The sequence below is a fragment of the Fukomys damarensis genome, unplaced genomic scaffold (genome assembly GCF_012274545.1).
Source record: "Fukomys damarensis isolate Sample0158 unplaced genomic scaffold, DMR_v1.0_HiC HiC_scaffold_38, whole genome shotgun sequence".
NCBI lineage: Eukaryota > Metazoa > Chordata > Mammalia > Rodentia > Bathyergidae > Fukomys > Fukomys damarensis.
The window spans coordinates 52812209-52829167 of NW_022900950.1; the positions used below are offsets into that span (position 1 = coordinate 52812209).

The window sequence follows — 16959 nt, forward strand, 5'->3', positions numbered from 1 at the left end:
TTTTCTAATTAGGAATAGAAAACCAAAAAGAAACCTTGCTAAGCTCTGGCCTTCTACTCTGTGCTTGGAGCTAGCAATACAGAAAGGAGTTAGATGAGAGCCATGTTGTGAAGTGAATAAACCTTTTTCTTCTTTAAGTATAGTTTCTAAAATAAAGTTCTTCTATATTAATTGGATCCTTTCATATTGCAGTGTATGGCATTCTTCTCTGTTTCCAGAGTAGATTGTAATTCTTTATCTTTGAAGTTCACAGGGGCAGCTTTTCCACACAAGACCAGGATATGACTCTTAAGAGTTTGGATTGCCTTTACCTTTGTCTTCTTGTGTGTATGTGTCTCTCAGATTTTCAACATTTGTGCATGGGCTTTAATGAGTTAGTATATAATGTGCTGTTGTGATGTTTGAGAAAACAATTTCCATCTGTTCATATATTGTTAAAAAGTAATGGTTTCTTATTTTTTAAAAAGTCTAATTCTTCCTACTTCCTCTGCTCAAAAGCAAAATCTCAGACCCTTTGAGGTCCAACATAATTTAAGTGCTAATTCCTTTCTAAGCTCTTTTAAAGCTACTGCACTCACTATGCAGATTTCATTAAACCTCATAGTCTCTTCATATTGATGTCTCTGAAAAAGCAAAGCAACTCCTGCTGTATATTAAAATATTTTGCTCAGGGGTAATTCTTCTGTCACCATTTCTGAATATTTATTTATTTATGTATTTGGTTCTCAAGGAAAAAAAAAACAGAAGTCTGTTGCACCTAAAAGAGAATATACTCACTGGGCTCCTCATCTCATTTGTGCAAAACATCTGCTTATTATAATTCGCAGGGCTTGCATTTCAGGGTTTGCAGTTTTGAGTGGTTTCTGCCTTAAATCATTCTCTGTTGGCAAACAATAGCGAAGGCCAGGTCAGGAAAGAAAGAGATGAAGCCTGTGTACGGAATGAGATTAAATGAAAAGCACAAGCCAACATCCCTATTGCCAATATTTCTATTTCTAATGTATTCATCTTGGAAGCCAGTATGTTATTTCAGTGATCATGATGTTATAAACTGTTCTATTCTGAAACATTTTTAGAATTGGCATCTAGATAAGTAGGAAAAAATCTTGTTTGTTTTTTTTAAGGTTAAATGTTTTAAGCAGTAGTGGCATATACTAGATGACTAATCAAGTTGGGTCATTGTAAACAGAAACACTGAAATAGTTATAGTGTCTAATACATGTTTAAGTATGGAACTAAAGACCTGAGCTCTAGTTCAGACTTTCAGTTGCTTGGTTTTACATAACTGCTTTAAAGCGTCAATTTCTTTATCTGTAAGATGCGAATAATATCAGTAAGGATTAGATGAATAACAAGAACTTAAATCTTGCCCCTTTGTAATCCTTCATATATTTTGTATATAATGCATTTTGAGCACTATTGAGGTAGCCAGCTGGAGTTCAGGAACACTGGTATTCCAAAGACTAGTCCAGTCAGACAGTGCATACTGAAAAGCATAACTATAGAGGAAGTGCCTAGACTATCAGGGTGGCTATTTGAAAGAAAATGCCTCTTTTGCATTTATATTTAGGGTTATTTAAAAAAACACAAATGGACACACAAAATTTAAAAAAATTACTGAAGTCATGCTAGCATGCTATCAAAGTAAATGAAATGTCTAACAAAAGGACACATCTCTCGAGGTTATAGATCAGGATCACACTGTTTATTCTTTTCAATCCAGAGGAGGTCTGAGCATATCCAAGATAACTAGAGAAATGCTGTATATCTTTTTCCAGAAAAGAGAAATTTGCCAAACTTCCTGTATATTCTGAGAATTTCTTAGTAGACAAAGGCTATAGTTGTCACTGCATGTACCTCTGGGCTCATGCAGCCTTTCAGCACAGTCAAGCAGAGCATGTGGATGACAGGGGCATGGGCTGGAGAGGGATGACCCAAAAGGAAAGTGGGGGGAAAGGAAGAATGTGACCAGAGATGAAAAGAGAGCAAAAGATAAGAGAGTGAGAGACAAGAAGGAAGTTTCATCCTTGCAGAATGATGAAGAGTCACCATGCCTTTTTCTGGTGGCATCTGTGCCACTATGCCACCATCTGTTTACCTCAGTCCATCATCACACCATCAGAGAGACTACTGTTTTCTGTAAACATAAAAACTTCAGGAGAAAGATCTCCTTGAAGATACTCTTACACATTCAGTCCAGTATTTTAATAGCCCCTGCTGTTAGAAAGGGCTTTTTAAAAACTGACAGATAAAGCTGCATGTATTTGTCATGTACACTATGATGTTTTGAAGTGTATATAGACATTGTGGAGCGGTTAAATCTAGCTAATTAACAAAGGCATTGCTTCATATAGCTATCATTTTTATGTTGGGAATACATAGGATCCATTCTGTGCATATTTCAAGAACCTGTAATCCCAGCACTCTGGAAGGTTGAAGCAGGTGTTTCACAAGTTTGAGCCCAGCCTGGGCAACTTAGTGATTTAGCAAGACCTTGTCTCACAAGTTTTTTAAAAAACTGTTTTTAAAGGCTGAGGATGTACCTCAGTAGTTCAGTGTCCCTTGCTTTCTTCTCTAGTACAGAAAAAAAAAAATTATCATCTGTAACTGTAGTTACCATGCTGTACAACAGATGTTTTGAACTTATTCCTCATAAATATAATTATGTGTACTTTGACTAGTATCTCCCCATCTTACTCAGTTCAACCATTCAGCCTCTGATAACCACCAGAAAAGTACTCTCTACTTCTATGAAATCAACTTTTTTCAACTTTGAGATCAGGCAATATCTGTCTTTCTGTGCCTGGCCAATTTTATTTAACATACTTCCTCCAGGTTCTTCCATGTTGTCATAAATGAAAGGATTTCCTTCTCTTAAATAACTCCATAGTATTTTATTATATGTGTGTACCACAGTTTCTTTCTTGCTCCATTTTTTTACCCATGATACTGGGGAACTGAACCCAGGGCCCCACACTGAGCTACCCAACCCATGACCTTTTTATTTCTTAGGTCTTCGCTAAGTTGCCCAGGCATGTCCTGCTTCAGCCTTCTGGCCACTTTCTTTAACCAGTCGTCTGTGGACGGACATAGAGCTTGATTCTATATGTTGATTATTCTGGTTACTGCTGCTATAAACATGAAAGGCAAATGCCTCCATGACATACTAGTATCATTTCCTTTCAATATATACCTAATAGGGAGATGGCTGGGTCATACTTCTGTTTTTACTTTGTTCCATAACATTAATTTACATTTCCACCAACAGTATATAGACATTCTTTTTCTCCATACCCCTGTCAACATTTATCTTTTGTCTTTTTTGATAGAAGTCTTACAAAAAAAAAAAAAGACCTCATGTATCACCTTTGAAATTACTTGCTTCATTATCACACTTAAAAAATCAATTCAATTTTTTATTTGGAAAACCCATTCTTTTTACCCCCTTCACATTTAAAGGTAGTTTTTAAATACAAAGTATAAGAATTTCAAAAGGGTGGGCCAATTATCTATTGATTGAATTATAGGAAGAAGGAATGATTATCCAGTAGAATTCAGAAATATACACAACTAACTTTATGCCTGCAGGTATCTAACGAGCCATAATAATTATAATCACACTTTGTCCCCCACTCTGGGAGCAGTAGATTAGGTGTGACATGAGTGGTCATTATAAAGTATCCACACATAAATTGAGCTTTCCAAAATCTAGGTCACAGGAATAAGAAGGCTCTTTTGATACAACCAGACTGACAGATTCACAGGGCACTTCAGTGTTAAATGATATTCTTCCCACATTCTGGGTCAAAAGGCAGGTTAAACAAAACACTGACATTAAAAAACAGAAAATTGTATTCACAATAATAGCATAGCTTCATGGTGCATGGTTTTACACTTTAATATACTGTGTTCTCTTCTGCCATGTTAATATTTTAAGTAATATAATTTCTTTTTCATGTAGTTTCAGGTTCATTTCCACACCTCCCCCTTTTCTGGAATAGCTTTCTTTGGTGCTGTATCTTATGCCAGGAGAAACTCCTGAAAAATAGAAAATAGCAAAAATGGATTTAAGATTTTCCAACCAAAATGTTATTTCATGTGCTTTCCAGACTCAATCTGTGTCCCAGGTTTTGACCCAAGCCTCAACATGATGACTGGAATCACCCCCATTAACCCAATGATACCAGGCCTGGGGCTGGTACCACCCCCACCACCAACTGAAGTGGCTGTTGTTAAAGAAATAATTCACTGCAAAAGTTGTACTCTTTTTCCTCAAAATCCAAGTAAGTAACGCCTATAACAAACATTTGTTCATCGCTTTAAATTTATATCCCTTTTATTTAAAATAATATTGCACTAATTTTAAGATGCAATTTAGGCATACACAAAATGGGGTCTTTGTTTCTCCTTTAGAAGAAATATACAGAGATGTGTCCCTGAATCTGTCTAGAAGCAAAATAGCCACCAAGAGGTCAGGATGAGGGATTTAGGGATTTATATCCAGCACTAAGAATTTGTTTGCACTCAGTGAAGTCTAGCATTTCCTGGAGAACATAGTGTTTTAAAATACATAAGCACTTTCATCTGTCTTCACAAATGTAAGAGGAAAAACTCTGAAATGTGTTTGTTAGGTGGAAATTTGAATTAATTTGGCAGTTAGCAATTGTAGTGCAGGGGGGAACCTGTGTCTCAGAATTTCTGGACTAAATTACATTTGTTTGAAGGATCTATACATTTGATGAAGTAAATGGGCCAGATTTTTTTTTTAATTTAGCCTTAGATAGTAATTTTTTGGATCTAAATAGCTCGGATTTTTAAATTCATATTAATCAATGTTGCCATTTAAAGTGGACTTTTCAAGAGATTGCTTTAGTAATCTACATATAAACTAGGTAAAGTGCTATAACAGTGTAAATTTTATCTTTTTTATTCAGCCTCCCAAAAGTGTAATGGTTTGCTCATTTAAATGCGAATAATAGAGTGTTTTTTTCAGACACAGTGTTTCACAGTCAAGTAAGTATTGTACTTGCATCTTTAGGGTGTGCTTCCTGTGTTCCACCTCGCTGCTTCTTTATCTGGCAACAAGACATAGCCAATAACAGGCCGAGCTCTTTCATCGTGTTGTCATTTCATCATGTTTTAGACTTTGTGAAGGCCCCCCTTTTTTCTGGGCCTCTGTATTATAAAGGAGAAATGAAATTATGCTAACATGTGAGTTGCCTTTGTTCATGAGCAAGCATATCCCCTCAGTGTAGAAATGAATACAGAGAAGAAAGGTTGGGAGGAGGAGGGAGAAGAACCTAAAATAAAACAGCCCAGAGAAAATCTAAATTGGTATGGAAGGAGATGGTCATTCTGCTGGGAGTAGGTAACTACAAGCTTGACTTTTGCCAGCTGAGCCAGAAAAAGAGGACCAATGAATAAAAGACAAAACTCTCTATTTTGTTGTGCTATTAGATCTTCCACCTCCTTCCACCAGAGAACGACCTCCTGGGTGTAAGACTGTGTTTGTGGGAGGATTACCAGAAAATGCTACGGAGGAAATTATTCAAGAAGTCTTTGAGCAGTGCGGTGATATTACAGCGATCCGAAAGAGCAAGAAGAATTTTTGTCACATTCGCTTTGCAGAGGAATTCATGGTTGATAAAGCCATTTACCTTTCTGGTACTTTGCATTATATAAGGGGTGCACTCAGCATTTTGACATGTTTTGTGATGTTAATATGAACATATTCCCATTTGCCTTAATGCACAATGAGGTACTCATAGTTTGGGGCTGAAGAAGGAGGAATTCTGCCTTTTTTCTTGGCTGCCCAAAGCTCTCTGTTCAGGCTCTGAAAGTACCTCACTGCAGGGATGGTTTCCTACCATCCAGTCTTTCAGAATTTCATTGAGTTTCTAATTAATGTTCTCAAGTGCTTATTAGATGAAAAGCAATATTATGAGTACTGAGGACCATTATTATTATTGGATGTAATCCTCTGGGGAACTAAAGTACTCTGTCAGAATAATTTTAGTTTTTGCAAGTGGATTTACTTTCTCAGCACCAGATTACTAAAGCAAGAATAGTTCTTCACAGGAAAGTACATAGTTCATGGGCCCTTTGATAAGGACCAATATCACTGCTCATTGATAGTTCATTAAACCTGCTCAACTGGCCTTGTTCTTTGGTACCAATTTTTATTGGAGAATTTTATATATATTAAAATTGGGCCTTGTGCTGCCTTCCACTCTGTGGGTGTTGGAACACATATGTGGAGTCTGTCAACAAGGCCTTTGCCAATTCTGTAAATAATGGAGCTGGTGTTGAGATGTGGCTTTAGCAGGGCCTACTGTTTAGATTCTGCTCATTGCCTTTCCTTCACACTTTCCAATGACACTTTTCACACTGTCACCCTCCATGTATCTCCTCCATATTCCTGAGGCACAGCTAATAGGGGAAGGTGAGAATACAACATGAAAAAAACCTGTGTGAGCATTACTGCCAGGTTTTACTTCGTTTCTGCAGTCCGTCTCTATTGCCATGACGTTCTGTGCAGAAGCCTGGAAGTTGTCACGAAACTTCAGAAACATTCCTGAACCAGATAGTGGTTGGGAGAACTTTGGAACTCTCATTCCAATAAAATCTTACAAAGAGAAAAGCCAAGTCTGAAAGCGTTCCACAGTGGAGATGGAAGACAGACCTGGACAAGGACATTCTACAATTCACACACAGCTGTTAGATCACTAGGGATTTGGGCAGTGCAGAGAACTGGGTTTCATGTGTGCTGACCCGAATAACTTCTCTCCCAGCTCTATGTTCTCATCTGAATAAAAGAGATAGGTGTGGTTTACCAACTAGGACTGCTCGGAAAGTTACATTAGATAATGGATATTTGATACTTGGCAGGTATATAACATAGGTGCAACACAGGAACCATTCAGTACATGGTTGTTTTTAGCACAGTTACCCTGGGCATGGCGAAGAAGGACTAATTCTTATTTCTCAGCAAACTTTGTCCCATGTGCCTGGGTTCTAATCACAGATGTCCCTCAAAAAACAAACAAACAGCTGTTACTCTGTCCCACATGATTCAGTGAGTTACAGTAGCTTAAAGGTCACACCCTTTTGTTCCATTACTGGAAATTGATCCCAGGGCCTGTACACTGAGCTAAATCCCCATCTCTTTTAAAGTTTGTTTTGTTTTGTTTTTGAGACAATCTCTCAACAAGTTGTCTCAGCTGGACTCAGACTTGGGATCCTCCTGCCTCAGCCTCCCAGAATGCTGAGATTATAGGTGTACACCACCATACTTAGACCCAATGAGAAATTCAGTAAGATATCATGAAAGTAGTCTCTAATCTAGCCATATGAAAGAGTTCTATTACTTATGCCTTGATCCTATGCTTTTTCCATTTCTGAACTGTGGGCCTGGCCTGTTTCCCTTAGCAAGCCCCTGATGGCTTCTTCTCAGTCTCCTCCTTTGCAGCAGGAAGAAACCCCAGCACAGGTCTCAGCTGCAACCTCCCCTTCTAGGTACAGAGAAGTCTCCAACTCTGTCTCATGTGCCTACTGAGGCAGCAGTATCAGTGCTGGAGAGCTATAACAGGCTGACTGATCGGAGGGGCAGGAAGGAAGGCACACTGCCCTCCTGTGTGTGAGCTCCTGCAAGCCCAGACCCAGCTGGAAAGCCTGTCTAATTTTAGGACCATGTTCACATTTGAAGGCCAAGCTAATTTTAGTCTCATTATCATCAAGGTCTCTGTAAAGCTTTAATGATGCTTTGGTGGAGAGGACAGTGCTTGTGGAATGAGAAATGTCTGAAAAGTGATTCTCTGGATTAGAGCAGGGAAAAGTTGCTTGGCCAGTTGAGACAGCTGGCCTGCTTAGTTTGCCTAGCTGTTATGTATGTATCACCACAGCCTGCTGACTTACTAGCTTTCCATGGCCTGCAACTAAGATACATTTTGCTTTAGCATCAATTCTGCTCATCTATGAGCAGCTGTTGTGTTTTTTATCAGTATTATTATAACTTCTCATTTTTAGATAACACTGTCGAAACCTAGGAGGCAGAAGGGTTCAATGGCATGCAGACATCAGAAGTAAAATCTGTATCTTATTTGGGACTTTTCAAAGGTGTGAAGTGCCCTACTGGGGAGAAGCCAACCTCTATAGGGATTTTCAGCTGCGTTTCGACCCAAAATGCTATGATAATCCATTGAAACCTACCATGCGATTTTGAACATCAACACAGCACAGCCTAGCATTTTACAGTTGGATCTCATTTGCAAAGCCCCTACACGGCTAAAGGACTTATGTTGCTCTCTGCTCTGGCAGTCCCTGTCAGCTGTGTTCCTACTAAGACCTGAATTTGTATTCTGTAAATCTATGTACCCCAAACTGAAGAGCAACCTCAAAGTCAACTTCTTCATTTGAAGTTAGGCTGGCTAACTGGCTATAGTCCTGTGTTGATTTCTCAGATCAAGTTTGTGCTTATAGTCTTTAAAAGTTGGGCAGCTCACAGTAAATCCTCTAAAGATTTCTAGGCCCTATGCTTTTTGTCTATTGCTGAGCTCTTGAATGGGGCTCCTATGGCTTCCAGAGATTGCACAGACAATTTGTGTGGTACTGCGCACCATATGAGGTGCTGCAGGGCTGTGAGGAGGCAGCAGTAAGACCTCTTGATTTAAGGTAAAATATTCCTCTTTGTGCCCCAGAGGATATGTGGAAATAAAACAGCATTGCAAAATCACTTCAGTAATTATGTCTTTTGCAGTTGTTGGGAGAAAACTGGGGAAAAGCCTTTTCTAAGGGAATGAAGCAATAACCTAAGAGTGAGGTGTTCTGGAATTTACTTTGTAGATCCTTTTAAATATCATAAATGCTCTTTATTTATCCATACTCCACCTTTTTTTAGATAGAATTTAAGAGCATTTTGCAATAGAGTCATAGTAAATTGAAAGTATGAAATCAAGACCATAAGAAGTAGAGCAAAAAACACATGCTACCTGCCAAATTTGTTTTCAAGCTTCCTGGAAGCTGAAGGAAGAAGAAAGTTTTTTTTTGTTGTTTTGTTTTTTTGGTACCGGGGATTGAACTCGGGTCCTTGCGCTTGCAAGGCAGGCCACCGAACCGCTGAGCTAAGTCCCCAGCCCATAGAGAGTTATTTTGATAACCCTCCTAGCTTTAAAAATCATCCTCTGTTGGGGATTCTGCTTGGACATCATCAGACACCCTCTGAGATACCTCCCTGAGATATGTTTATCCTCGAAGCTGTGGAAGGCTTAATTCAACCACATTTTAGGTTGATGAGAAGGGGGTTAACTGCTTCCCACCTCCTATGAGAAAGATGCCCTGTCCTGTGGCCAAAGAAATAAATGAGCATTTGTCTAACATGAGGCGATTCCTGGACTGAAACGGATCTCCACTGTGACATTGTGACGTGACCAGACTTTCCACTGCTTCCAGGTTACCGGATGCGGTTAGGGTCTAGCACAGACAAAAAGGATTCGGGTCGACTTCATGTGGACTTTGCACAGGCCAGAGATGACTTCTATGAGTGGGAATGCAAGCAGAGGATGCGTGCCCGTGAGGAACGGCACAGGCGCAAGCTGGAGGAGGACCGGCTCCGACCGCCCTCCCCGCCAGCCATCATGCACTACTCAGAGCACGAGGCTGCCCTGCTGGCCGAAAAGCTGAAAGGTATGAAGATGATCGGGCATGCTTTTCTTCCTCTAAATTATCCACCAGCTCTTGAAGCAAAGCCACTGTCCTCAGACACCAAAGCCGTGTTTCTCTTTCTTCCCCCTGCCATGTTCATGTGAGTAGTAAGGACTTTGAAGCTGAAGACACCTGGGCTTCCTTGTCCTGCTTAGGACAGCCTGGCCCTTTCCAGCACCCTTACCTGTGTTCTCCATGAATATGTGTGTATTGTCACTCAGCAAAACTCAGTGAGTGAGAGGGCAGAAGAATGGACAGCACCAGTCCCAAAAGGCTGTTGTCATCTGGCCCAGTGTTCAGAGAGCCAGGGAAATGATTCCGCTGTGGACTAGGTAGTGCCTAGTGTTCTCAGAGCCTTGTACAGTTCTCAGGGCCATAGACCCTGTAAAGCCTTCCTTACATTTATCAGACTTTGTGCTAAGGACCATGGGCAATAGAGGAGAAATGTAGAATAGGATCCTGTCTTCAGTAATAAAGTTGAAAGGACTCTCTTAACACCAATAGATGAGTAGCAAGAGAAAAATATTTTGTTTTCTTTGTTGTGACATCCCTTGGTTAAGATTGTGAGGGAAGACACATAGGAACCTTAGTACCTACCCTGCTGAACATAAGAAAATGTCCAGATTCTAAAATTAGGATGATGGGTGTGTAGATGCTGTTCTGTTCATCAAGTTTGGGTGTGCTGGGCATTTTACAGGTAAACGATGATCAGACCCTCTTTGAATCATTTGGTGCTATCAGGATTAACGAAGGTCACAGTTTCCATAGGCAGGTGGTTACAAGTACATAGATGGCTATAAAACAAAGCCATTGGCCTGACTGTCAACCAAGGAACATATAACATCCTTTGGTAATGCAGGGACATGTGTGAACAGTGTTGAGAAGGACATCAGGATAGTATTTACAAAGCAGGCAGAATTTAAACATGGCAAAATAAACAAGACTTCCCAAGATAAAAAGACACATAATGGCATTCTATCCAGGGGCTGGAGCCTTAGGAATACAGCCACATGGGAAGCAGCGAGGAATTTGGCACCAATGGTGCATTTATAGAGCAAGGTGAAGCTGGAAAAGCAGTCTGGTCCAGATGGTGGAACCTGGAAGGCTGTTGCTGTATTTAGGTTTTATTCCATAAACAGTGGAGGGCCCATTACAGATTCCTGATGAGAGGAGGTATGTGACTGGTCCTGAGAGTGTTTTAGAGCCTCACTGGTGTATTGCAGGCAGTGTCCTAAGTGGTGTGGATACTTTTACTAAAGAAAATGTGTGAAAAGTACCCTAACACCTATTTTAGGAACATAGGAAAATTCTGTGCTTTATATTAAAACTGTCTTTTAGCCCTCATTCTGTCTTGGGCCCCACAGATCAATAGTGATTGCCCCTGGAATGCCCTTTTGTAACCATAGACTGCTTTTTATTTATGCTCTAGGGAGACGTTCTGCTGCTTTTGGAAGGCATGCATGCAGGTGTAAATACGCGGGCAATGCTGTCCCTTCAAAAAATACAAAAATATACACAATGCAAATGCAGGCATCATTTCACTTTTTCACTCAGCAGTGAAACCACAGGAGTGTCCAAAATGAGAGCAAGAAACAACAAGGAATTCTCAACAAGGAATGTTCATTGAAAGTTTTTCTTTAATGTTCAGTGCATTGTAAGGCCTCACCTCATGATCTATATAGAACACACTGCATTTAGACATGTCCACACCTAGAAGTGACAAGAACTAGCACCTTGGTTCTAGAAACTTGTAGAGGAATTTCATGAAAATTTAACGTCTACGTTACTATATTTTTCAGAAACTAGCACAGCAGTATCTACACATGTATGAGATACATAGCCTTTCATAGGTTAGCAGATTGGGATGTCAATTTGGTAGAGTAATTTGCAAGCCTTGCCATTTCAAAAATATATATTTACATAGATGAGTATAATTTGCAGAATTCAGAAAGAAGCTGTACCTTTGCCAAGTACCGTGAGATCCCTTGAGGAGAGAACAGATTGGAAATTTTAATAGATGGCTGTTACAGCAGAATGAACTAGCTGAGAATACATCTTAGGCAAGAGTCAGGTAATACCAAGCTTGGCAATTTCAACCCAAGCACAGAGTTTGGAATATAAACAGCATTTAATTGCTTAGGAAATTGGCTGCCTTGGAGAGGAAACCCACTCCTTGCTCCTTATAACACTGCAAAGCCAGACAAGGGGAGCCAAGGAAACATGATTTCACTGATGTGGGGATATAAAATGCAGTCAGGATGTGAGGTACAGAAACCTATATCAGAAAGGAAGTGAAACTGCAATCTGAAAATACCTAACTGGATTTGATTTTTTTCCCCTGAAATATCTTGTTATCTGAGGTATATTATAGACATTTTCCCTCATTTTACATTGTGCATATTTATTTTTACAGTTTTCTTTTTGAAGATCAGCTTTATTCACCATAATTTGTGCAAGCTAAGTCTTTATTATGATCTATAAGGTTCTCCAGGTCCTGTCCAGTGCTAAATACAGTAGCTATTTAGCAAATTAATTTCTTTCTATCTTGTGCAACTATTTAGATTGGACATCGCTTCTTGGCCTTTTGGCTAAGATCAAGTGTATTTAGATTGGGCATGACCAGAAACGTAGTGATGTGTGCTCAGCCATCATTCCAATTACTCAAGAAATATTTGTTAGTTCTTCTGCCATATGCCCAGGACTTTCTAGACACTGAAGGAAAAGAAAATAGCACATAAGTCCCCGGATCACAAAGTTTAGGTTTCTTGAGTGATAGAAGAAATAGTAAATCACCCTGCACTTGCTACTTACAATAGTGGAATTACACACACACACACACACACACACACACACACACACACACACGTTATAATCTGCCAACATATAAAAGTGCAAAATACAGCACACTCTCACCAAAGAGATAGCCAATCCAGGGGGCAGTGTTGCTGTGAACAAGGGGACATCTACAACTGGGTCAGCCCATTCACTGCTTGGCCATCCAAAGCCAGGGAAAACACTGAGTTGTAATTGTGTATTGTCTGAAGCACAGAGTCACCCAGTATTTGTTACATTAATACAAATTCTGAAGAAGAAAATTAGTGGGCACCCTGCTGATTAAATAGATATTGTTCAGAGACAATTCGATTTAATGAAGACTGACTGGGAAGTGACTGTGCAGGACCCAAAGTTTATGGAGAGGATTTGAGAAAGTGAGAAGAAGCTCAATAGCACCATAATTGCACTTTATTGGAAACAGTGGCGCCAGCCAGATGAGATAATGAATTTCAGTGTATCTAACACAAGCCAACCAACCCTGAGGAGCCCTGGATTTGGCCTGTGCAAGGAAGAGATTGATTAGAAAGTGTAGAAGCATTATATCCTCTCCTACTGGGGATTTCTCTGGGTAAGAGCACTTAAAAGTTTCTGTTTACCTTTCCCCCTTCGGAAAGCTGCCCATAATCTTTCCTTATGTGATGGAATAAAGATATCTCTCTCCTCAAGTAAAGTTCTGATGAATCTCTGCAAGCAGTGCTCTTGGGATTTCTTGATGTGTCACCAAGAATCCAGTTCTCCTGGATCACACTTACAGTTTCCAGAGGACTAGATTCAGATTTGTATACAGAGAGGGCAGCATCAGTCTGCCAGAGGGAGGCAGGATGGAAAGGGTACCTGCATTTTGCTGAGATGGTTGTCAATATTTATGATTCCATGAAAGTAAAAATCAATAATGCTGTGAGCCAAGTGGATGTTCCATTAGCTAAAAACTAGTTCTTCTTCTTCAGGCAAGGGAAATATGAAGCACAGGAGCCTATTTGAGAATCACTTTCTTAGGCATTATTAACCTTCATGGAGGCACAATAGGACATTTTATTTGGAAACATTTTGCTTGATCCTGAAGCAAGTTCATTTTCCGATTGCCCTCTTAGTTTTCTCATTTTTACAGATACTAAGTAGTTCATGGGATTTAGGGGTAAATAGGAGCAATAAGTATTTGTGTAACATTTTATAGTGTCTGTGATTTGGCTAATTGATGTATAGTTAATTGAGCAGCTAGAAAATGGAGACTTGTTTAGGGACTTCCTTGGTCCATTTTCTACTGGTTAACAAAATACTACTTGAAGCCAGATAACTTATAAATAAAAGTTTATTTGGCTCACAGCCCTGGAGGTTAGGAAGTTGTAGAGCATGGTACCCACATCTGGTGAGGACCTTCATGCTGCATTACCTCATAGCAAAAGAAGGTGGGGCAGGAAGCATTTCCTTATAGAAGAGTCAGTTCAGCCCCCTCCTGTGTGTTCATAATCTGGTTTTTATCCCATCACAGTTCTTAAATTCAGAGACTAAATCTCCTTGAACACACAAAATAGGGGGAAAAAGCTACTTAACAGTTTGGTTCCTTCCCCTATCATATCTGTGTGACAGCCAAAAACCCGCCACATCTCTTCCATGCCCTGGAGTTTCAGGCGTGACTATAGCACAGATCCTGCCTTTGAGGATTGTGTACTCCTGTAGTTGTTGAAGGACTTGTTGCAGTGAAATCATGACTGTCTTACAAATATAAAATGAGCATATGCTAATGATTTTATTTAATTCAAGTAATGAAGAAACAATAAAATGTTAAAAACTGGTTCAAAGGATAATTTGCCTTAGAAAGATTTAAATGTTCAGTGCCAGGGATTTTGCTCAGTGGCCACAGTGCCTGCCTTGCCAGCACAAGGTCGTGAGTTTAATGCCTGATACCAAAAAAAGAGTTAAATGTTCTACTGAACAAAAATTCATTGGTATTGTTAGAAATTATTGCATCATTATCACTTTTCTGCAATTTATGTTCTGTTACTCCAGCATCATAAAATAGCAATATCAAAGACAGGTATAGGTTCACACCCCTATAGAGTCATATAGGGGGAGCACTTACTTAGTTTATTTTCAGCATACTATTGAATGGATCTTCGGTAGTCTCTGTGCCCATTTCCAAGTCCTGGGCACTTTTTTCTTTTTCTGGATAAGGATGACAGTTATTCTTTAATTGAGAGTGGGGACTGAGGGTCAGGGACTCGTAAAGCTCATATGAATCACATTAAAGCCTTTCAATATCCCTTGCTATCTCAGCTGCTACTTTCCCTTTCAGGTTTTCATTTTCTCTTAACTTAGATTCAGTCCTAACTAGTCTACCTGGCTTTCACCAAGTTGTTCCCTCCAATGCTTGTCAAACTTTTGGTGCATATAAATCAACAGGAGTAAATGCAGATTTACAGTTAGGAGGTCTGAGAAAGGCTGAATCTGTATCGAACAAGTTCCCAAAGGATTTTCATGCATATGGTCTTTGAATAGCAAAGATTATTTATGCAGTTTTTAATGCACTATGTAGCAGGTGCTCACTAGATGTATAAAAGAAGGAAAAGGAAGTAAGATGACAAAGTCTAAAGTCACAAGAAATGAAGTGAGTGTGTGTTCAGCTGGTAATACTGACAGATGATGGATGGTCTTTATAATACTACTTATTCCTCAAAAACCAGAGCAATGGTTATTACTGTCCAAGAATTAAAAATGGTTTAAAAATATTTTTGAATCATTTGGTAATGTTGTTAGTGCCTTTCTGCTAAAGGCTCTGCTTCTGTGAAATTATCTGATATCACTCTAAACTATCATAGCCAGTAATAATGACCTCAGAGCCCTAAAATACAAAAGGAGCAGCTAGCTTGCTTACCATAAAAACATTTATCTCTAGTAGTAATCCTTATGTGAAAGTATTTACTAACGTGGAATTGAAATGCTTATAACTGTTATGTTTTCCAACCTGTAGTCATTGAATTTGTGCCTTTCTAGAACTAATCACTACAAATCTATGAGAAATTGAGCATAGTAAGATATAAACTATAAAGGGAAAAACTCAAAGTGACCCAAAGATTGAAATGTGTTTGCGAAGTTTTGACTCATATTAGCACCTCAAAGGTGTTAGCACCAATTACCGTACAGAATGAATATGTGAGTAGGGTATGTTCAGGTTGGTGGGAACAGCAGATGAGCACCTAGTTCAATCCACAGTTGCAGAAAAAGTTTCTTTATGAAAGGGCGCTAGGTCTGAATCTTGGGAGAGAAATGACAGCTGGCCGTGTGAAGGCCCCTATGATAACAGCATTGCATGTGCAGAAGCTGGGGCCATGGCTGTGATGTTTACAAAAAGGAGTATGGCAAAGACTGAAGGGGACATGCCAATCAGGGAGGAAGACCTGCAGGCTGCAGGCGGGCCTCTCCAGTTACCCAGGTACAACATGAGGAGAACCTCACTTAGAAAACACTGGCAGTTTTTAATGAGCAAGTGACACAGATTCACTCAACAATATAGTAGTTTTACCAGTTCTTACTCTGGAAAAAGCACACCTGGATGTTCTTTTTTCTAAACTGTACCCATAGTCAGAGTTCTGCCTGAGCATGTTCACAGAAAGTATTTGGAATTTTTATAAGTGCACCTTTGATGTGATTTTTATGAGCAGTGTTAATTTCTTTCCACATGAATAGCTTTAATAATGCTGCAATCTAAATCCTGTTTAAATTGGTTTATAGTGTTTTCTCCTTTCTCAGTAATCTTCCAGTGAATACAAAATTGAAATTACATTTGGGTATTGAAAATGACCTCTCCCAATATTCTTCTATGGCATCTAGAGTGAGTTACTGGTTAGTCTTAATATAAATTAAAATCACTTCTTACACAGCAACAAATATTAACTAGAGTTACTAGCCATGCTTTAATTAATGTGCTTTAAATTTAATTTGAATGTCAGTACATCAGTCATGCATCAGCCTGTCAGTTTCAGAAAATTTCAGAAATAAAGATGAAGTTACGAGTTGTCAAAAGCTAATAGAATTCCACCTGCTAGAAACTGTTCAAAATGTTAGAAAAGTTCTCAGCTACTTATTTTTAAATAGTATAGTTTCAATTCTTAATCCTAGGGATATTATTTCTTCTTTCTGAAAACTATCAGTTGACTACAATCTACACCTTCTAACTAATGCTTACCTTGGACTGTAGGTGTAGGAGTAAAGAGAAATAGAGTACAGTTTTCAGACCATTTGCAAAAATATACATTTTTTCAAAATTTAAATGTGTTCTTCCTGGCAGTGACTTAGTATATTTATAAAGTGTGTGATCACGATCAAGAGAAAGATGAACGGCATTGCGCTTTCTCTTCTTTCAAGCTCCAAAAATATTAAGGTCTTTTCTTTCTTGGTACTGTGTAGAGACTTAAGTCACAGCAAAGG

The 16959-nt window shown here is 39.2% G+C and overlaps 1 protein-coding gene across 5 annotated transcripts in view; it reads left to right on the plus strand.

Annotated features, from left to right (window-relative positions):
* Positions 1-16959, plus strand: part of Enox1 (ecto-NOX disulfide-thiol exchanger 1) — a 436949-nt gene that overhangs the window by 270950 nt on the left and 149040 nt on the right. For all 5 annotated transcript variants that reach the window (XM_010637078.3, XM_010637077.2, XM_033759995.1 and 2 more), the window contains 3 exons: positions 4110-4283; positions 5458-5664; positions 9448-9681. In XM_010637078.3, coding sequence (XP_010635380.1) covers positions 4110-4283; positions 5458-5664; positions 9448-9681 — 615 coding nt within the window. The remainder of the gene's footprint in view (positions 1-4109; positions 4284-5457; positions 5665-9447; positions 9682-16959) is intronic.